This window comes from Melanostigma gelatinosum (genome assembly GCF_949748355.1).
Source record: "Melanostigma gelatinosum genome assembly, chromosome: 4".
NCBI classification, from domain to species: domain Eukaryota; kingdom Metazoa; phylum Chordata; class Actinopteri; order Perciformes; family Zoarcidae; genus Melanostigma; species Melanostigma gelatinosum.
In genome coordinates, this window is record NC_136637.1 from 4,513,545 (window position 1) to 4,536,981 (window position 23,437).

Genomic DNA, 23,437 nt, shown 5'->3' on the forward strand with positions numbered 1-23,437 from the left:
TTCAGTGTAACACAGGTCAAAGATAATTTTCAAATCCCTGTTTTCAGTTTTATTTTAATGTAACATACCGTCCCAAATGTTTCTGACTGGGTTTTACTTTTATCATCTTACAAGAGAAAAATACATCAGATGCAGTGCAGAGGACTACTTTATCAATTAAAAGACCCATCATAGATTGTCTTTTATCTACAACAACTTTTGTTTGATTTTACACCTGGCGGCAAGAAGAATTCAAATGTGTATATAACTTGGATTAACTTTGATGGAAAGTTACTGTAAAGTAAATGTGTCCCAAAACATTCAGTATTCACTAGTCCACCATGTGTTTGCCATTTTATGAAGCTGTCTGATTTTCTAGTTCTTGAGGATTACATAATTTTGAAAACGGCACTAAATGATATGAATGTCATTCCACAGTTTCCTGCCAAAGTTCAACTTTCCTCTAGAAAAATACATGACTCTTCATGACCATGTAGGCCTATTAGCCGTGTCCACACATGGAGTTTTTTTACCTTAAAACCAGGCGGCTATAGGACTAAAAAGTTCTGCTGGGCATAGTTCGTCACACACTCTGTGCAGTGTGGACCATTTATCTGTGCTGAAATATTACCTGTGTGGTAACCTGAATAAATATCTGAATTTAGGAATATGCAACATTGAAATAGAAGTAATGATGTATTTTTAGACACAGCTGGGGGCTTCTTCAGGACAGGACAACAAGGTCAGGTATTAAAGGAGCTCATGGTCTCACATGGTTTTATGTTTTAGTGCTGCATATTCACACAAACAAATCTAAGAAATCACCACAAGATAAGAAAATATAATGTCACATATCTGCTGGGAGGAAATTCAAGTACTTGGGTGATATATATTTATGATATATATTTGTGATATGAATTACTTTATACATAAAAAGATGAAATTATTATCATCAGTAATAATGATGATAATTATTTTGAGGCAGCCTCGGCGGTAAAACATATAGAAAACACCGTCGTCTTTCAAAGAGTTCAAATCTCACATTTTCCATGATGGAAGTTACTGTGTCGCTTAAAAAGTCCTCTGAGTCTTTAGACTTTGTCAGGATCGAATGATCTTCTAGAAGTGATGCACCTGTAGAATTCACCTAAAAAGGATGGAATCCTTCACGTCCATTTTGTACGCACTGGTTTTTACGACACATGAATTTGTTTAATTTTATGTAGAATAGTTAAAAATGCAAACAGTAAATAAACTTGAAGGATTTTACATTGAATAGATTAGTGGCATCACTGTCATGACAACAGACCCAGCTATAAAGTCAAAATTCAGGATAAATCAATTATTTTTACAATCAGACTTATCACACGTCTCAACACTACAGCCTGAAACATTCACCCAAATAGTTTAAGAAGCCTCAATTAAATAAATAAATTGATGATATAATAAATCATCACATACAAATAATTCAGTGTTTGCAGCAGTTTATTCACGTTTAATTGTGGGAAAGTGGCAGAAATATGACTATGACATTTATATATTATGTTCATTATATATAATATGTTAATTTATTTAATGTATCTCTCCATAAATTGATTGCTGGAGCAAACATGTTTGAAAACGCTCAACCTTTACTTTGAAGTTCCAATCAGTTGGTAAAAAAAATAAATACGTTTAACAAATGATCTATATTCAAGGTCCACTTATAGCTTTTTCCTAAGCTGTCCTCAACTGCATCTCACAGTATTAATCATAGTTTCACTTTCCCCATATCTCAAATCGTTTAACAAATGAAATTAAAACCGAGTATGTTTTTCTCCTGTCTTGTAAAAGCTCATTTTGTTTTTAGCTCTGTAGTGTTCCTGTTTTTTGGTCTCAGCACACATGTAATAATTTATCTATTGCCTATTTTACCAACACAAGATTTTCTATTTTCCTCAATGTATTTCCAATACACTGTATGCTTATATGAGAATGAGAGAATAGGTGTAATGTCGGCCTAATACTTAATTGTGCAGTGTGGAGTTGAGTTTTGTTTTTAATGTGTGACAAACTGTTTCAACCAAAAGGTGGCGGCTTCCCCTTCTTTCCTTCCAGGTTTCTTTTCATGCTTAGCCCCTACTGTTTGGTGTTACAACAAGCACTACACTTTGTTCTGTAGGGGAGAGCACACACCTCCTTTTGTATGTGGTAGGCATTAAGAACAATGGCACTTGCTGCGAGTGTGTCATCTCCTGATGCTGGTGGTGGAGTAAACAGCCCTGCCGCCTCAAGTTTCACGGGAAACTTCTGCTTGAACACATTCAGCTGTGTGGCAGTCAGGGAATTTAAGTGTTAACCATAGATTGGAGACTGTCTGCTTTAAAATAATCAGATAACATTTGCTGGGCCACTCGCCAACAAATGTTATCAGTGTGGCTACTGCCCAAAGATGTCGCAATGTACATCAATATTACCGGTAGTATCATTGAGGTTCAATTGAAATATTGCTTCTCTCTTTTCTGCATTTTAGATTCATACTCTTGGATTGAATTTGTGATGGACAGTCCACAAAATGCTCCGGTCATTTCTGTATTGGAGATGTACATCTTTGTTTGAGATACATATCTTTCGAAATGATAGGCGCTAATGCTTAACACAAACCTCATTCTGAGCTTCATGAGTCTTCATCAAAAGCATTCCAGTTAGAATTCACACTGTGGGGCTTTTATTTTGAAAGGGTGGGGCTGGGTGGGTGAGAGAGGAAGAGAGGAGACATAATCCTAATGTTTAACACACATACACAGAGGTTATATAAATGACAGGCTTCATCACAAGCATTCCAGTTAGAATTCACACTGTGGGGCTTTTATTTTGAAAGGGTGAGACAGGGTGGGTGAGAGAGGGGGAGAGGCGACAGAATCATAATGTGTCTGAATTGACTGAATATCTCCAAGTCGTGTGAGTGTCTTAGTGTTCATCAACTGCACTAATGAGCTCATATCAAACACCTGTGTGCTTGGGTGCATGTGTGTCATTGGGTGCCATGGTGATTGGAGCACCTGTGTGTTAGAGGCTAATGAAAAGTGATTAAACTAGGATTTTCAACAAAACTACCTGTCAAACATCTGCCCTTTATACCAAAACCATGAGTCCAATCAACAACATATGGGTACCAGAGAGAGATAAGATTCTGCCGAATGGGTTTTTATGTTTGTGGTGTTAAAAATGTGAGCTGGTACCGTCTGCTTTCTGTGAGAAATGAGTGGTCAGATTTAACATGGAGTCTAATGGAGCAGTTGGTTGGAGTTCATGTCGCTCTCCGGCTCGTTGAGCCAAATGTGTAAATCCGTTGGATTCCATCGACAGTTGTGTGCGACCAGCACATTTGCTATCATTTTGGTCAAAAATGATGTATAAAGAGTGGAAATTGTGGAACTCGGCGCAATTTGTTCGTAAAAGTCACTTGAGACTGATTTTACACAATGAGATTACACTTCTACATCTGGCGTGTTACTTTTGAGGATTTGTGGGTTCGGATTAGTTATATGATGATATTGACATATATAATAGTTGCCAAACAGAGCCACAGCCAGGCTAAATTATTAAACGAGGTCCACTTGCAGCTGTGGGGGACTGTGGTGCAAGAATTAGAAGGAAAATGTTAGACGCCCTGAGCTGGAGCTTCCATCTGTTCTGTCCATGAAATAGTTCCGATCTCTTCAACAAAGCTACAAGTCAAACGCTATAGATGTATCACAGTAAATTCTATATGTGTTACATTCAATACATATCAAATTACATATAAATGTTAACTCTAATAACAAGTAGTCTTACATCAGCACTGTAACCTATTCACATTCTGTTTATAATGTTCATTTTATGAATGTTTTAAAATAGAATTCTGGCTACATCTTACAATGTGTGAGATGTAGCACATTTGAAGACAAGTTTACTAAAGCCAGACAAAGGACATTTAAGAAAGTTTTATTGTTCATAATGTATAAAAATAGTGTTCAGAAGGCATTTTAGAATACACTGTATATTGTATTCAAGATAATACAGCGCCACGACATACTTGAAGACCATTAACTTTTTTTCAAAAGTTTCCAACTGTTGGGTGACGACCCAACAGGCTCACAGAAGACGTCTTATGGTGGTTCAGAAGCGCACTGCAGACCGAGAGCATCAGAGAGAGGTGTGTTGGTGCAGAGCGTTGGCTCTCTGACAACAGGGGCGCCTCACTTTGTGGCGTTCCCTCGCAGCACATGGAGCAGGGACATACTTGGTTCACTCCTCCAGACCCAGCTGTAGTCATTCCACGTAAGTGAACCCCTTTGAAGCCATGCCCGTTGGGGATCATGATAAATCATAGGTATATTTTAGGCTGATACATTGATGTAGTGGTAAATTATGTGGCTCAATTCTAACCTTGAGAGTGTAAGCTGTTGGATGGAAGTAATCGGCTATGTTTCTCCTTCACTGCTGTTACCCAAGTGTTTTGTGTACGCCTACATATTTTTCTAAATCAATAACTAATATTACTCTTCACTGCTTTGGAGTGTTGAGTGTGCCAAGAGAATCATCAGTTTGATGATAATTTACTTAATAAATAATTAAATAATCTAATAATATTTATTCAAATAGCTATTATAAATTGGTTACGTGAATTGTCACTGTTAGGTTAAAAATATATATATATATATATATATATATATATATATATCTCCGAATTTGATTGATTTTTCAAGTCAGTGTTGCTTTTCTTAGCTCCTTAAAACTTTTGAGAATATGCTCACCACAGCGGCACTTGAAAGATGCATAAATAAAGTCAACTAATAATGATGTGATGAATAATTCCTTTTCCTTATTCTCTTTTTTAAATGGCAAAAAGCAAAATAAGCAAAATAGCTTCCTAAAAGGTTTTGACATTCTACTTATGCGCTGTCCATCATACTTTGTCTCGCAGCTCTCTAACATTCACTGTTTGCGATTGCTTTAATTGAAATATGGCTCTTTTTAATTTAAATATGTATAAACGTTGTGGCAACTCATACACTCCAGTATTCAAATGCTTCAGAATATAGAAGATGCTTTTGGACCTGAAGATGAAATATTCCTGACTCAATAAGGATTGTTCTATATACATATATATATATATATTTTTTTTTTAAACGACAAATGAAAAAACAAATATACATGGGTACTTTATTGATAATAAACATAGCCAGAACAACTTTAATTCAAATAAAGAATAAATACAATCATTTAAAGAATAAATATGAGCAAGGCAACATGATGCATAGCATCTAACAGAGAATTTAGGGACAGACATGTTTTGAAATTTGACAGTCAGAAGGCCTCAGAAATGATACACTGCATGGTACCCTATTCAGCTACTGTGTGTACACAAGCTGAAAGCATAGTTAAGAATAACTGAGTATACTTTTCACTTGTCATTCATTTGAATCTGTGTCAACTCTAGGTCTGGTTAATAAAGGTAGCATAAACAGCATTCATCATCAGATTTTTTCTTTTCCCCATTTTAACTGGTACCAGGAGGGAGGAGTCTTGTCTCTCGGCAGTAAAACCATTTGGGAAAGTGTATTTTAATGTGAGACTTGTTAAGATAATTTCCCTAACACAAACACCACTAAATTATTTCTTCAATTTACTCTAAATTCTCGTACCTTAACCTGGATATTTACATGATGAATTGACAAATATATCAATGAATGCGGACACAAATAAATACATTTGAGCAGTGACTTTACAGACTGCCTGACCTGTTTCGCAATATAAATACAGAATACTGGCTTTTAATGAATGTACAGATGCTTGTCAAACTGTTTATGTAAGGTATAGAAACATGCAGAAACACAGTAGTAACTGTGCCTCATTATTATTTGGAAATTACATCACATTGTCTGTGGAAATAAAAACTCCGAGGCTTTCAGAGCTGTGAACACCTGCAGACTGAACCAGCTGTGCCGATGGTGGGTGGGAAGCCAGTCTTTTTGTTGTTGTTTTGTATTTGAAATGAACTCAATCATTTTCTTGCCTTACTCTTACAATATACAGTACTGTATGTTAAGTTGATACATAAAACAATGGCGATTCATTTTTTTCTTAACCATACTGTAAGTGTAGTTGAGTTTGTCATAACCAGCGACGTAAATAAAGACAGGGCAGGGGGTCCATGGAAATCGAGGAAATAAGCCTTTCAATGAAATTATAAATAACTTCTCATTTTTTGCAATGATGTATGGCCATACATACTGTATATATATGACATCAGTGCTCCAGATAAATGTTCAAAAGACAGAACGTCCCATTTCACTAAAAACACCTTTTCTCGAATCCTCTCTCCAGGCATCGCTTCCTTGTGTCTTAAGTGGAAGGGAAGATGCAAGAATGAGACTAATCTTAGCCCAAAACAGTTAGCTTAGCTCTGTAACTATACTGAAACTATTTGCCCTCCAGTAAGTCCAGAGAGTTTGTCTTGAATGTTGTATCAATTTGTGGACTATTACCAAAAACCTGCAAGTAAAATTCAGATATGAATGTACTCTTTTTTTCTTTTTGTTTAATTTGAGAGATTGGCCATGCTTCATAGGTTTGGACCTTTGTTTGTGATAATTGTGTCTGAAAATGCTCTGGAGAACATTTTTGCTTCTTAACAGTACAACCTCTATTTGCTGCCATAAAAGCACAAGCTGGTGTAATTGGAAGCAAATGTGAGATTGTGTGCAAGCCCGGCTGTAAGCGTTCTGCAGATGATCCCCAATAACAAAAGAGCAACAAAAGAATTGGAAGTCTGGAGATGCTTTGATATCCCAGTGTTATCTGTGGAAACACTGTTCACAGAGATACTTACTGCTGAGACAAAGTACAATCCAGGCCACTGCTTCACTTGACTGGTTTCAATGCAGCTGACCACCAAATAGCTTGTATGAATACTGTTTTAGAGCACTTGCATGTGCAAAATAAATATTCTACCTTATGACACGTGAAGATTCATTTTAAACTTTTCCAATGTTTATAGGGTCCAATCTTATTTTTTTAGTCAGATGTGGAATGACTTTGTGTTGAGCTACATGTGGTCCACTCGGGTTTCTCAAAGTCTCATATACTTGTGCGGTGCAGACGGGGTAGAACAAGTTGACATGAAGCTTGCAACAAGTGTACGGACATATAGTGCTGCAAGTATCACTTTTACATGTATAACCGGCCTGGTGTTCCTATAAAACTACAGCCAGCTATTTACATTCAGAGCCAACCATTTGTGTCAATGCAAGAAGTAGCATTGAAACTGATATGTCATACCTGCACAAAATGTAAATACTGTAGATACTGAAATAAAAAGTCATAATCAGCATATAATGAAATAATAAAAATGTTAAGCGTGTAGTAAAATAACTGTGTATAATGGACAAGTTTATATATATATATTTGTGTATGTATATTTTATTGACTGTTATTACATTAGAATTTCAGTTTCTTTCGGTAGATGAAAAACATAGCAACATTTATTCTAATAACAACCCAAAGTTAAGTGCAATGAATTTGTTTCATGGACATATTTTTGACAAACATTTCAACTGTGTGTGCAACAGCAAGGACAAACACCAGCACAGACATGGATTTGCGCACCTCAAAGTGTATAATATCTGTGTGGCCCACCACTGCAGACATCTAGTAAGTGTCACAATTGACACTGTTGGTGGGTGGGAAGCCAGTGAGGGATGATGTCCTTTTTCGTTTGCACTCGAAATGCACTGAATCATTTCTTTTGCCTTACTATAACAATATACTGTACAGTACTGTATGTTAAGTTGTTATATAAAAGAATGCGGATACATTTTTTATTAACCATTAACCGTACCTTAAGTGTAGTTTACTTGTCATAACAGGGACATAAATAAAGACTCCTTGTCAGTAAGGCTGTGTTCATAAAGAAACTCATAATAAATTTACAAGGGTGCCATTTGCTATATATCCTCTCAAAAACTAAATAAACGATTAACAAAACAATTCAATTAAAAGGAGTCATTTCTCATTCACTTTGGTATTGTTGTCATGTACAGATATGAAATGTTGATACTGTCCAATGTCAAATCTCCATTTGATCGTGACTTGACGATGCACTGGGGCACATCGTAACTATGTTACACCACTGGTCGTAAGCCTTAGCGACACCATGGTTACTACACTGAAGGTATTCTATTGACAAATGTGTTTTAATGGTGGCATTGGACATTACATTATGTTGTCATTTAAGGTAATCTGGTGTCTAGCTGAATCTAATTTCTAGCAATAAGTGGTACAGCAGGCTTTTAAAAAAAATCCTATTTCAATATATGAATGAACAGCACATTATCAATTTATGTTGCATTTCACATTGTGTGAAGTTATGCGATGAATGTCACAGTCTAAATGACTCTTTTGCAAACCTGCTTCTACGTCTAATCTGCAGTAGCTGGATCAGATGTGACCACATTACATGTAATCTGCTCTATAACAGGTGGCTGTGAGCGGTATCGTGTCACACCTGATCTGAAAATAGACCAGGCGGTGAAAAGCTGTCACTCTGAGTGATGGCTGGCTCACGACTATATTTGCGATGGCATCTTACAATAAACCGGTAACAGAGACAACAAGCACTCCAGAGCTACTGTGGCATTTACAATTAGCATTCCGGTAGGTTGGCTTGCTAGAGGACAGCATGTTATGATCCGAGCTGCTCTGCTGAATTTAGAAAGCCACTGGGGTCACAAGCGTTATGAATACCTCCACTAAAATGAACAATGTAAAATACTTTTGTATTACTAAAGTTAAAATGTAAGTGTGGGAGAGACAGGTTTAGGACATCGGAAGACTAAAGTTGCTTTCATTGTGACTTTTCCTGGACCAGATATTGTTATTGAGCTGCCCTGGAAGGACAGGTAGAGTTGTATCACACGGTGAAAGCTAACGTTAGTCTTATGAAGACCATTGTATTTGCAAAAACAAAACAGGAAAAACTTCTAGAAACTTCCAAGTTCAACATGTTCTAACATGTCTTCACATCACAATATTTGGTCTTTAAAACGATACGTTTTCTGGTTGATTTGAGCTGTTAATGTCGTGCTGTCTTGACTTTGTTTTAATAGAGGCTTTGCAGTTGATATACAAATATCCAGAAATCACATTTGGATAACTGGCTTTTGGAAAATAATGGATAAGTAGTATAGGCTATAAAACAACCAACATAAGAAAAAGAGAAATGTTTCAATAATGCGTGGATATATAGGTCAGTAATGTTCAAAATAAAAGTGAATGGTCTGATAAGGTTGACTTGTTTTTTTCGACACAGGTACTGTGACCTGAACAAATAGTGGAGTTTTTGGCAGAACATAATGCCAACATTAAGATGTCCTTCATGCTTACGTGCAAAAGCTGATGAATCACATTCCATATGTAAAACCATCAACTGTCTTCAATTTAAAATGGATTTTAATAAAAATGTAATCAAATTCAATATAATGGAAATCTTTTAAAGTTACCGTTATATTTCACGATGGGCTGTATTTGGATTGTTGCATTGCCACAATGTTACACAAAAAAAGAAAAACAAGTTAAATAAAAGGGACTTGCCCAAATATGCTGCGTGCCAAGAATGATTTTAATTCAAATGTTGTTGATAGAACTCTGCACATATGAAGGCTAATGTTCTGAAAGCTAAAAGCTGTTTGGTCATAATCAATGTGAATGGGCAGTTTGGCTTTAATCTTGCCAGTTTGTGGATTTGGGATTTAATGCTTAAGATTTTGTAAACTTTGACATCATTTAAAGTTTGCAGGATACTGTTTAAAACATTTCTAATCAATTGGCACAATTGTTGATTAACAAAAATCATTTGTGAATGCAAATTAAGAAAAAGGTTACCCTTCATACCGGCTGGAGTATGTTTCAGCCACAAATGTCTGCATGCAGTTAGCCTCTTACTAGCTTCTTCTAGAGGACGAGCTAACAAATTAGCTAGATAGCTGATACGGTGCCATGACTTTCTGACAAACAGAAAAACTGATTTATGGTGAATTTGACAGCTGCCAGTCAAAAAGAAAACAGGAGTTATCAATTAACCAAAGGCCCATTGAACTTCAGTAAGACAGTCAAGCTGCTCGCTTAGAAATGTGATCAGCTACTCAGAGCCTCTTTTGTCAAAGAACTGAAGACCTCCAACATGGCTGCTGTAAGCCCTCAATAGGCTGAATGAAGGACCCAAAATAAAGTCCATTATGGACTGGAACAGTACTGATAGTCTCCTCCTCCGTGCTTATTGCTGGTAGCATTGAAACAAACCTTCCACTGCCCCGGGCTGCAAGCAAACATAGCCAGCGTGGTTCTGTCTGAAGGTATCGCAACTCCAACATCCAAGATGTTAGTGAAAGGGAAAGCCATGGCCACTGTGCTGTGGATCCTGGTCCAATCCTCTCGCCTCAGACCACATGAACTAGGGTTTAGTCACCCAGGCCTTGCGGCATCCTGCTCTTTTCACACAAGAACTTTTCTGTGTGCACAGACACTCTTCTTTGCACTCAGCCCAAACAGCTGCAGTTGGCCGCCGAGAGCCACTTAATTGTCTGCCAGGTAGTCTGGGTGTCCATGAAGGACACAGTCTCGTAACGGGTGGGCCGACAGCAGGGGTGACCGCTGACCTTCTTGCCGGAGATGCTCCCGTTGTCCATAAGAGCCTTCAGGGCCAGGTCGTAGTTCTTGCGGGAGTCATGGCATATCCCAACACAGTACTTAAAGAGGACTATTTCGTCCGAGTCGTAGCCGAGGCCGAGATCCCGCACCCGCATCTGCTTCCTCTCCAGGTGGCAGTCGCGACTGCTCTTGGTCTTCTTGCGATTCCTCCGTGATGTTCTGGGCAAGTCTGGGTCGCGATGGGAGCGCCGCCATCTGCTCTGCTGGATTTCCTCTTCCTGCATCAGTGACCACTCCTCTACAAGCAAAAGAAAACACAGACGGGACACCTGGGTCGTCAATTATTTGGTTCCCAAAACTCCTATGGCAGCAAAAAAAGAAAGAAATTGTGGCAAACATTGATACAATTTTGGCTCCAAAAATGAAGTTTTTGTGTGAATTTAAGAGCAGTATCATTTCTTTATTCTGATACAATTCCTGTTGAAACAGATTGAGGGATCAATATTAAAGCCAGGGCTGTAATCTTGACGAACTAGCAACAGTACTCTACATTTCTATATTTAACCAACCGAAAAACTCAGCGCAGTGTTGTCAATTATTTTCCAATAAAAGTAGCTAGCAAGTAGTGATGGCGAGATGAAGCTTCATGAAGCATTGAAGCTTTCCATCCAATTAGTTCACACATGGGTCGACGCTTCATGGTGCTTCATTTGCTCTACTGTGCCATCAAGTGGACAATAATGCTCTAAAGACAGTGGAGATGGTTGTGGATTTCAGGAAGAACGTAGCCCCACCAGCCCCTATCACCCTGTGTGACTCCCCCGTCGATGTGGTGGAGTCCTTCCGCTTCCTGGGCTCCATCATATCCCAGGACCTCAAGTGGGAGCTCAACATCAGCTCCATCACCAAGAAGGCTCAGCAGAGGAAGTACTTCCTGAGGCAGCTGAAGAAATTCAACCTGCCAAAGACAATGTTGGTGCATTTCTACACAGCCATCATTGAGTGCATCCTCTGCTCCTCCATCACGGTCTGGCACGCTGCAGCCACCGCCAAGGCCAAGGGCAGACTGCAGCGCATCATTCGCTCTGCTGAGAGGGTGATTGGCTGCCTCCAGGACCTGTTCACTTCAAGAACCCTGAAGCGAGCAAGAAGGATTGTTGCCGACCCCTCTCACCCTGGACATGATCTATTTGTGCCCCTTCCATCTGGCAGGAGGCTGCGGTCCATCAGAACTAAGACCTCACGCCACACAAATAGTTTCTTCCCGTAGGCAGTCGGGCTCATGAACAGAGCCCGGGTCCCCCACTGACTCCGTCATCCCCAGGACATTTCCTTCTGGTCTCGCTCCTTCTGGTCTCTCCTCTGCACATCCCTGTCTCTCTACTTAAACACACTCGTCACTTTTAACATTCATACACTTCACTTGGTTTACGGTCCTGTTATCTGTTTTTGTGTGCACTTTATTCCATATCCTATATTCCATATCTTATTGTACATTTCAAATATGTTTCTATTTGCACTGTGCTGACTGTTTTTGATCGTTAAATGTTATTCGATAGTTAAGTGTTATTTGATAGTTAAATGTTATTTTGATAGTTAAATGTTATTGTTGAATGTTATGCACCTTCCACCACGACAAATTCCTTGCAGGTGAAAACGTGCTGGCAATAAACTGTTCTGATTCTGATTCTGATAAATGTAAAACAGGCAGAGTGATTATAATGACACGGCTTTGGTGTGTGAAGCATTGAATTGAATAAATGAATGAATGATGTTTGTGATGCGTGATACATAACTTATGAACTTATTAATATGGTGTCTGTCTTTATAATACAATGGCGATGTCAAAAGGGACAGTGGAAACAAATTTGGGAGAGGGTTGTGATATGAGAAGTTTGAAAAGAAGTTAGGATTTGATTGTCATATACGAAATTTGACTTCTGCATTTAACCCATCCTTAGCTTATTGGGAGCAGTGGGCTGCTGAGAAGAGCCCGAGGACCAGTTAGGGGGGTTCAGTGTCTTGCTCAGGTACACTTCGGCATAAGACATGTAGCAGTCAAGCCTTGAATCGCCTTCATTGCAGTTACAGGACAACCCTCTCTACCCATTGAGCCACGGACGAATGTGCTTGTCTTCCTTGGTTTGTGACTCTCCTTATCTTACTAGGAACAACATGTAACACGTAAAACATTTTATTACTTGTTTAAAAATAACAATTTTTCCACAGTGCTGGGCTTCAGGCGGTTTCTTTTTTTTTTACATTATTTCGCCTGCTTTAGAAAACACCCTTTCACAGGGCACAGATAAAGCTGGGGTACAGAGAATAGTTTGCAAACAAACGCGCAATAAAGTCCAAAGTCCACAAAATGTGACATTGGGTTTCGCTGCCCCTTATATTTCGAATCACATGCCAGACCCGTGAACCATTAACTGAATCAGTCACGTGGTACGGCCGGCTCGCGAGGCTTCGAACGTCACCACATACGTCATCAACACAAGCCTCGATATGCGCCTCATGAAAATCTTCCTGGATTACTCGATACAAGCTTCGAAGCCTCGACATGAAAGGTCACATCACTACTAGCCAGTGTTGCCAACTTGGCGACTTTCTCGCTAAATCTGGCGACTTTCCAAACCCTCATGGCGACTTTTTTTGTCAAAAGCTACTCGCGACAAATCAAGCTAATTTTTCTGGAGTTGTTGGAGACTTTTCTGGTGTTTTGACTCTGACGTGAAAGCCCTCGCACAGCAGTCCCAGCTGCAGAAAAATGAGACCCACACTCTCCGTGTCCAGACTGCAAATTAATTGCGCATGCGCAAAGCCGCCGCTGTTCCCGCCTCTCTCCAACGGCGCTCATTACAATTATTCAAATTAGGCGATAACGTCATTTAGCAACTTCTAGCGACTTTTAGGACAGCCAATAGCTACTTTCCTTACTGAGGAGTTGGCAACACTGCTACTAGCAGGTGGGCGCCTTAGTAGCTCACCGAGTAAAGCGCATACCATTATGGCTTTACTGGGGCGGCCTGGTTTTGACGCCAGCCCAGGACCCTTTGCTGCATGTCATGCTCCCTTTCTCCGTGCCTCCTCTGTCTGTCTCTCTTTCTATCAAATAGAGCAAAAATACCCACTGCTGCTAAGCTAGCAGCTTTTGGAAAACTTTGGTGACACGCAATGAGTGTACTGGCAGAGTGTGATCAATTAGACAAGTTGGTAGCCGAATGAAATGATTGGACGGGCTTACTACGATCCTGCACCAGCCACAGAAACCGGATTTCATTTATTTGTTGCTGTCAGGATATAAAGACAATTTCAATGAATGTAACAAAATCTTTTTTTGAAGAAGATTACCAATCCTAGCTTTAAGTGTAGGTGATCAGTAGCTTTAACTGATAGGTGATCAGTTATGGAGTGGTAGGCAGTTTTAATTTTAGTGTCCAAAAAATTGTGATAACTATTGGTTGCTTCTTTGGTTACACCTCCATACTGCAACCATGCGGTCAGTGGTTTTGGAGGGTATCTCTCTGATTACTGGGCATGTGCCAGAATATTTGCACACGGCACAACACCTCCCCATATATGGTGTATAGGAAGCTGATAATTACCTAATCTTATTTTTTCCCTGAACAGAAAATTGAGAGAAAATATGAGAGACATTTTGTTGCTGCATTTCCCCATATAGGGCTGGATGATAATGTCAAAGTCACTCTTTTAAAAAAATGAATGAACTGGTGAAAATATATTGTAAGCTACACAACCGTTCATTTAACTGTGCTAGTATATCACAATATTATGATAATAATCTAAATCCCAGCAAAATCTCTAGTCTCACCAAATTAAATGTATAACATGCAGCTGTAATTGAAAATAACCTATTATTGTGCAGAAATAATCTACTAACTGATTTATTTGTGGGAACATGCATTCAAGCACAGGATATCATAGGTTCACAAAGACATCTTGTATCACTTTTATTCATTTAGCCATATGTTAAAGAGCTCGGATTCGACCTCTACTCAGCTCACAAATTCCTGGTGTATGTAAACATATTTGGCATGTCAACTGTACTCTGCTGGGTTAATCTCCCTCATCCGACCACATGAAGGAAAGCAGCATAAGCAGTAAGACGGAGAGGAAGAAGCTGAGTAGTTATTCATCACATACACTGACTGGAGTGTTTGGAATCAGTGAATGCATTTAACAAAAGCAGTTCCTAACTGGCTGAGTTAGGAGAAATTCAAAATGAGCTTTTGGAAAGGTCATCATTCTCAAAGCAGTTGCGGTAAATGCTTTACGGTAGTCTGAAAAAGTTAGAGGTCCAGAGGACTTCTGCGTGAAGACCTGCACACACTCGGTCTATGACTGCTACTTCTGCTGTGACTACTCTGACTACTGTGACACTGTGACTACAGCGTTGATGAACTTGAAATACCTCAGATGTCTTTGAAAACTATGCCTCAAAGCTAAAATACTCTCTTCAGATATACATTGTTTTTGTCTAATCAATTTTTTAGGTTATAATTTAATATATATTAATTAAATATGTAATTTATTATTTGAGTTATATGTGAATTGAATACATTTATTTCGATTTTTTTAAATTTCATTCTTACATGTAATCATTAAATTCGATTTGCTAAAAAAATCAATACCAATATAATTTTATTTGAATTAAAAATTTAGATTTCAATTTCAATTCTACGTGATGTTAAATTATTATTATTATTTAATCTAATTTCAAATTTAAATAGATTCAATTCCTTTTAGTTTTTTTTGCCCTATATATATTGATAATATTGTATTTCACATTCACTTGCACAGACCTATCCCAAGTCAACCAATCACACCAAGACAGTGTGTAAACTAATTCACAAAAACAATGTCATCCGTAGTAACAAGGTAACCCCCAGCCTTTCTCTGAGCTCAGGAGTCCTCATACGCTCTACACAAGTTGCTTTATGCAGCTTTGTGTCTAGCTCTTCAGAGGAGATCTTTGCTCGGAGCTTTTAGCACCATTCAGGAGGACTCTTGGTGTTGAGATACGGCACTTAGTGAGCGTCTGCTCTGGCCTTTAGAGACGGAAAGGTGAACAACTTCTCACACTTTAGTTTATGCATCGGTTTAGAATGGACTTTTATGAGCAGAGGAGAGCGCACATGATCAAACTAAAAGTAGACACGGACTGCTGAAACTGGGAGGGAAATTCCTCCGGTTGTCGGCCGAGTCACTGTGCAGGGTCATTAGCAGTAGAGGAGTGGAGCTGCTGGCATAGCTCCAACCGAAGTTGCTTTCTCTGGTCCAGGTCCAGGCAGAAGTATAGAAGTCTGACAGACTTCTATACTTCCTGAACCGGGGATGGCTTTGCCCCTGCACTTTTCCATTCAATGCCTCCATGCAGTATTGTCCTTAGGGGAGGGTTACTGTAGAAGGCTCATTTACAGCAGCATAGGTGCTTGTCAGCTCATGCCTCGATGTTTACGAAAGAAAAAACTTGTAATCACGAGAAAAAAAAAGGAAAAAATGCATGTTCCCCAGGCGAAGAGCACAGCCCTTCTCATTCAACCCCCCTCCTCCAGATACATATTCAGCCATGTCAAAACACGCCACATGGGTTTGCATTATTTCATATAATTATACAGCTATTCCAATGTTACATTCAAATTGAGCAATGTTCAGGGCGATCACGTCCACGTACTGTGCTAAACATTATTGTTGTTTTTTTTAGAGAGAGCACCAGACAATCTTAGTGTGATGCTCTGGTGTGTCAGGGTCATATTTTTAACACTACAAGAATAAGGTCCGTGTCAGCAGTTATTGTCACATGCAGTAACTGCTTCAAACACAACAATAACACTACAGTAACCCTTTTTGTGCCTCTATGCTTTCAGTTGATAGAGGCTTTGGGGGAGAAGACATGTCCCATTATATGCTTGAGTAAAAGAAAAGTTACCCTCCTCAATAACTTAATAACAATTGCTGTCACTAACATGAGCCAATGAGTAGATGCTTCCTTCTGCGGTTGGCAGGCATAATTTGCCAGAGAGAAAAAATAGTTCCTACATGAAACTGCACCCAAAAAGGTCTGTGGACTATCCTGAGTAACCGGGTCATGATTTCTGGAACGAGACATGACTGTTGAGTGTTTTTTTGAGTTTGGAAAAAAAGGGAGACATCTCTACGGCACTAGCCAAGTCACACCAAAACTATCTTAATTGATAAATAGCACTGCGGGTAAGAGGAAACTTTGATTGTGGTGCGAAGTGTCCCTTTAAACTCATTCAATAATTGTAAATGGTCTGTATTTGTATAACGGTTTTCTAGTCTTCCGACAACTCAAAGCGCTTTCACTTTACATGTCATCATTCAACCATTCACCCCCATTCATATACAGTGCAGTGGCTACCAAGCTACGGGAACAATTTGGGGTTAAGTGTCTTGCCCAAGGCATCGACATGGACTAGCGGAGCTGGGGATCGAACCACCGATCCTCTGATTGAAGGACGACCCTGCTCTACCACCAAACCACAGTCGCCCCTTGAATAATAATTCAGTCAACGGTGGAGTGTCAGGGGGCCTTACTGTGAACCTTGTTTTTCCTTCAGTTTTATAAATTTATTATGTATTATTAGATAGGTATTATCATAAAAGAGACTGAGTTGTGGTTTAGATACTTACTAAACTGATTGGTAGAATAAACAGACATTCAGTCATTCATCCTATTTTTCTGCTAGCTGTGAAGAACAGGACCATGATGCATGACAGAAACCTGCACACGGGATTGATTATTTTCACCCGGTTACAAGGCCATACTCAGTGATGAAAACTACCAGGCAAGTTTCCAGAGGCCGGCCATGAGGAGTGACACGCTGATATTTTACGGCCCCCGTCTCAGATTTATGAAGCTTTATTTTCACGGTCTTAACCGCACACAAAAACAGGTAATGTTCAAATGAACGATGGAAATGAAAAGTGCCCTGCCAAAGGTTATAAATACCTAAGAGTGACCAATGAGAATACCAATGTGACATGGCCCATATGCAGAGGTACAAGACAAAATGTGATGTGTTCCCACTGGGCATGTCTTATATAATCCCAACATACTCAATATTACTTTTTTTTCTTATTATTGTTCGGGGTGGTTTATATGTCTTAAATTCTATATTAATAGTAGAAATAAAGACGTGCACAGCATGAGTCGTTTGTTCGAAAAAAACAACACTTGCTTGCTGCTGCTGCTGTAACAATGATGTCTGTCAGGAGCAAAGGCACAACTAATGTGTTAAAGAGCCTCACAACTTCCTGGGTGTAATGGGAATTGGGGTGAAGAGGTCAACAAAGCGTGCAACATTTAATATGCCTTTAGATTCCTGTACCCTATACCAACAGTCAGCCTTGGTTTCTTTTAACCATGACCACAGATTTGTTTGCACGGAGCCATCTGAGAATCCGTCATTGGAAAATGTTTGGAGAAGGGCAAGCACTTTCCAAACAAAACAAATTGGCAGGTGATTTGATGAACCGTCTGTCAATCAAACTCTTCAGATTGTTCGTGCAACATGCGTACGGCCAAACTATGTCGACATTTATTTTGGAGAACAAGTTAATGGACAAAGCGGTCGGTCCTTGACTGTCTGATCAATTTATGAAATGTTGAATTTTCTGTAGTGTGCCAAAGCGGAGCTGACTGATTGGTGGATGAAGATGTCGTGTGATGACACTGCAGTGACTCTTAATGAATTCCCAAGAGACTCACATTAACCTTGGCCAAAAAAACAAGTCACCAGTCCTCAGTTTTAGGGGTTACCTTGTGCAGCATTTTGTCTTCAATATGAGGTGATTTTTAAGATATCTATGCTAATAATAACCTCAATATTAACCAAAATTAAATTAAATCATTGTTGTTTATACTTTTATTTGAGATATTTCTATATTCAGTGTACTGACTCCAACTAGGCATACAACCTCAAATATTTGAAGAGGAAATCTAAAATCTAGGAGAGTGACCACAAGGCAAGGATGGTTCATTTCACAATAAAAGCCCAGCTAGAGTTTGGTTCATTCCATTTTTAATAATATACAATGATGGGACATTTCACATCCATCACCTGTCTTTTGCCGTGTGACAGGTCAACTGATCAGTCCTGACTGAAATACCAGAATAATGTGTTGTTGATGACAGTAGATTTAAGTTTAATCATTAATTTAAGTAAAACATCAAGAACAAATACATTTATAGTACTGAGACCTTGCTGATGAAATTAAAAAAATAATGAAAAACTTGCCGAGGGCTTTGGGCCAGGGTGTGTGGACCCTGTTGTCCTGTTCCAGATCCTCCGCAGGAGACAAGGAGGGCTGCCTGAGGACACGTCGGAGGTCTGCCTGATCCTCTTTATTGTCCTCCTCAGAAAACACGTTTTCTACTAGTGTCAGCAATGACGCCACCACCCACAGAATCACCTGATGATGATATTGAGGAGCACATAGTTACTTTTGGTGAGCAGGCATCGTCACAGACACCAAAAGTGGGATCGCCACCGCATGGTGCATTTTAAGTGTTTACCATGCCCCCAAAAGATAGCAATAGCACAGAGTAAAAGTCTTTCATTCAAAGGTACAAAAGTAATATTGCCCAAATAAACAAAAGTAAAAGTACTCACTATGGAGGATGGCCAATTTCAGAAAAATATATATTTTATTATTGGATTGAACTCATTGATGCACTTTAATGTTGCAACAGGTAAAGGTTGGGATAATTTGAACCACTTTATATCGTAGAGGTGGACTTCACAAATCACTTTGCCGAGGCAAATCTCTTTGTTCAGTTCAGTCGAAAGATTCCTTGTCACTGTCAATGTAGTTCATTTTTTTCTCAAGCTAAGCGTGAAGTGTTAACATTGTAATGCACTTAAGTACATACGCTTCACTATTTAAATAGCACTCCATCAAACAGTTCCAGTTCAGTCCATATATATATATATATATATATATATATATATATATATATATATATATATATATATATATATATATATATATTGAAGAAGCCTAGTAGTAACAATGTCTCTGTGTAGTCAACAACTGTCAAATCAAATAAAGAAAGTACACATCAATTATATTTTTTAAATTATTATTCTCAGTTTTCAAATTGAACTGGATGGATTATAAACAATACATAAATAAATGTTCTTCTCATTTCAAGTACAATAAGGGCTGGATTAAAGAATAACTGACATAACAGAAAGCTTTTGAGAAATGTACATCTTTGCCAGTAAAGCAGGCGCTGCACCGGACCGTCTTGGTGAAGAGGGAGCTGAGCCGGAAGGCAAAGCTCTCAATTTACCACTCGGTCTACGGTCCTACCCTCACCTATGGTCACAAACTCTGGGTCCGAAAGGACAAGGTCGCGGCTACAAGCAGCCGAAATGAGTTTCCTCCGTAGGGTGGCCGGGCTCAGCCTTAGAGATAGGGTAAGGAGCTCGGTCATCAGGAGGGAACTTGGAGTCGAGCCGCTACTCCTTCGCGTCGAAAGGATTCAGCTGAGGTGGTTCGGGCATCTAATTAGGATGCCTCCCGGACGCCTCCCACTGGAGGTTTTCCAGGCACGTCCAACTGGGAAGAGACCCCGGGGAAGACCCAGAACACGCTGGAGAGATTACATCTCCCAGCTGGCCTGGGAACGCCTCGGGATCCCCCAGAATGAGCTGGAACATGTTGCCGGTGAGAGGGAGGTCTGGGTCGGCCTGCTGCCACCGCGACCCGACCCCGGATAAGCAGTGGAAAATGGATGGATGGATATGTAGTGTTCCATACATTGTGGGGACTGAAAGCTGATCCGTCCTGTTCCATTGGCTCTTTGATATGAAAATTGTGTCTGTGTCTTTTAGCCTACAGGGGCCCCGTCTCCACGGCCCTGTGGGATATCTGCAGCCCAACACCTGCACCTCTTTACTTACTTAATTGATATGTGACACCTTCCCATTGTGCAGGTAAGGTTAATATTTTAACATCACTTATGAAATGAGTCTCTCTGCACCATCTGGCAGGAACTCCATGCCCAGATCAAATGGGCATCGTAGTGGAAACTGGCCCGACGGTGAAACGTATATGTCAACAGTCTGCCGGCCTCCTTTTCTTTCTAATTCTCATACATTCTCTCATTCAGGATGTTTGTCGGCATCAGTCTCTTTACTGACCACTACATCTCTTGCCAGCTGACAAGACTGAAACACACCCTGAACATATTGGGAGCAGTGCTCACCTTCCAGTTCTTCAGGTGATGCTGGGGAGTCGACGCCTCATGCCTCCACCAGGATTTTCCATCTGAAATAGACAAAAATATTATAAAGACAATAAAGGAAAGCAGTCTTTCATTCAGTAGCTTAATAACTGTTCTTTTTACATGCCTCGTTGAAAGATTCCACAAGGAGGAATACCGGCTTTTCTTCACTGTAAAAACAAGGTACATTGTTTTTTGTTAAATCTTCATTAATTGAAAGAGTTCCACTGATGATTCATGCTCATGCCATGGGCAATTCAGTTTTCACCCAGACGGGATGACACACTTCACTTCCACAGCATTGTGTGTGAATGTTGTTTATAAAGACATACATCTTAATTTAAAGGGAATGTTTTGTCATAACCCATGTGATTAAGTCCGGGAAGGCAATGCTATCATTAAAACGTAATGTTCTCTTCGCACCTTATCTATGAAAAACTCCCACAATCATTGTCTAAAATTTCACATTCAGATCAGTAAATTCACATACAGAGCAAAGGCTAGTCTCGAGTCAGAGATTATTTTCTCAAACTTGTCTAGGTCTCGTGAGTGTTTTGACTCTGACCTGTCTTGGTCTCGGCCACCAGTCTCACGTACAGTCTTTTTCTCTTGGTGAAGTCCAGTTTTTTTATCCTGTACTGTCTTGTGTCGCTGGCTGCACTCGTAGTAGACTTCACAGCCAGCCGTCTGCACTGTTCTGCAACGTCATTTACAAGTACAGGTAATGCTAATGTGTAGCACTGTGCAATATTTTGTTTGCCATTGGACGTCGTCATGACTCGCTGTCAAGCCCATTTGAACTGGTTCATGATATTAACCTCCTTGCAAAAAGTCTTGCAAGGCATGACAGTTGTAAACCTAAACATCCTCAGGATTGTAAGACCCCACAGGAAAAACTCCAACACTCCAAATGGAATGTCCATTCCCTTACCTTATAATGTCAAATACATAGGCCTGTTGATGAATCTGAAGATTAACCATTTTTTATCGAGACAAGTTGTGTCTTCAGTTCTGCATTAAGTTGCCGAATACTACCACGCTCTGCCATTGGTCAGTCCTGCTGGAGAAACTGGGGGGTTACGGGGCTTGAATGTGCGAACTAGAGTTATTCAAATAAGGTCCAAAGTCTGCGCTTTCGGCCCTCTTCAGATGTGCTATTAACATGCGTCTTGGGTGATCCAATCACAAGTGGACAGCTCTACGTACAGGTGTGAATGTGACCAAGATGCAGTGAGGACGCACTGACGCTCAGACCTCATCTACTTTGATCAGCAGACAGCAATCTTACAGATCCTAGATCTGAAACAACAACAGTAGCAGATCACCTGTCATCCAATCACAGGCCCCTTATGCGCATCAGTTGTGTATATCGTAAATGCGCCAATTCCTGCCAAAAAAAGAAAATGTTTTGGTAATGCCTAGTGTTGTTGGTCATTTTGGCATGTCCAAATACGTGCAGCCACAATAAACGATGGGAAGCAAAAAAGACGTGGGTTAAACCCGTCGGCGGTGACTTGAAGAAAGAAGAACGAATGCGCTTAATGCATGACAATGATCTTACTCAGCACACCGCCACAGAAATGCACAAGAACGCAACGTCAGCTAAAAGGTGCATGCACTATCGAGGCAGTCTTCGTGACATCTGCTGCGGAAAATGACAGAATTGCAGCAGGTACTACAACAGCCCCAACTACCTTGTTTTGTAGAGAAGATGCACTTGGGAAGAACGAAAGCTGAGATGATTGCAGAAAGTTTTAGGACCAAAGACTGTGCAGGATATTTTGGATGCTCTGTCCCTGATTCAAACGAGGGTTAATAGAAAAATGTTTCCAGTGTGTGGGAGATAAATCTGTCTGATGGAGTGCTGACTTTGATGACTGTTGAACTGTCTGCTAAAGCATGAACTGGAAACTAGGCACACTACAACATATTCAGCAGATAATGCCAGCGTCACCTTTGAAAAACAGCACTCTGTTTACCAGTTCCTGAGAAGTGGCAACAATCACACTCAGAAAGCAAATTGCCCAGCTCACAGAGCTCATAACACCTGCAAGCTAGCCTTCAGTAGATGAGTCACTGGTTTTAAAGATCTACATCTTGCCATGTAAGGACTTTGGAAAAAGACAAAGGACTGCTTGAATCAGTCTATTTTGATGGTTATTCACATAAGCTTACATAAATATTGTCGCAGGAAAGTTAAAGACAGAATTTTCCCTCAGGATGACATTTAGTCTTTCTAAATGAGTATGAACATACACTTTAAATCCACAGACCGACTTCTGGTTAGCATGCGAGACAGGTAGACGTGCCTGAGGTAGGCTCCCGTGCTTTGCCACTTTTCATTACTCAGCTTTAAAAACACATTGATACCTTCACCTGTACGGCTTCATCTTTATGTCTAAGAGACAATGAGCCATAACCTGCGGTCGAAAAAAGAGGATCGAGCCATCATACCACCGGGAGGGGGGACGACGACGACGGCTACAGAAACAAATAAAGCTAAGACGG

The 23,437-nt window shown here is 39.8% G+C and overlaps 1 protein-coding gene across 1 annotated transcript; it reads right to left on the bottom strand.

The window, feature by feature from the left end:
* Window positions 1-10,538: 10,538 nt before the first annotated feature.
* Window positions 10,539-21,705, bottom strand: artn (artemin; the record flags this gene model as incomplete). The annotated part of the gene is made up of 4 exons (XM_079266599.1): window positions 10,539-10,948; window positions 18,936-19,110; window positions 20,912-20,973; window positions 21,495-21,705. The coding sequence occupies 4 exons, from the start codon at window positions 21,703-21,705 to the stop codon at window positions 10,539-10,541; spliced, it is 858 nt and encodes a 285-aa protein (XP_079122725.1).
* Window positions 21,706-23,437: the final 1,732 nt, after the last annotated feature.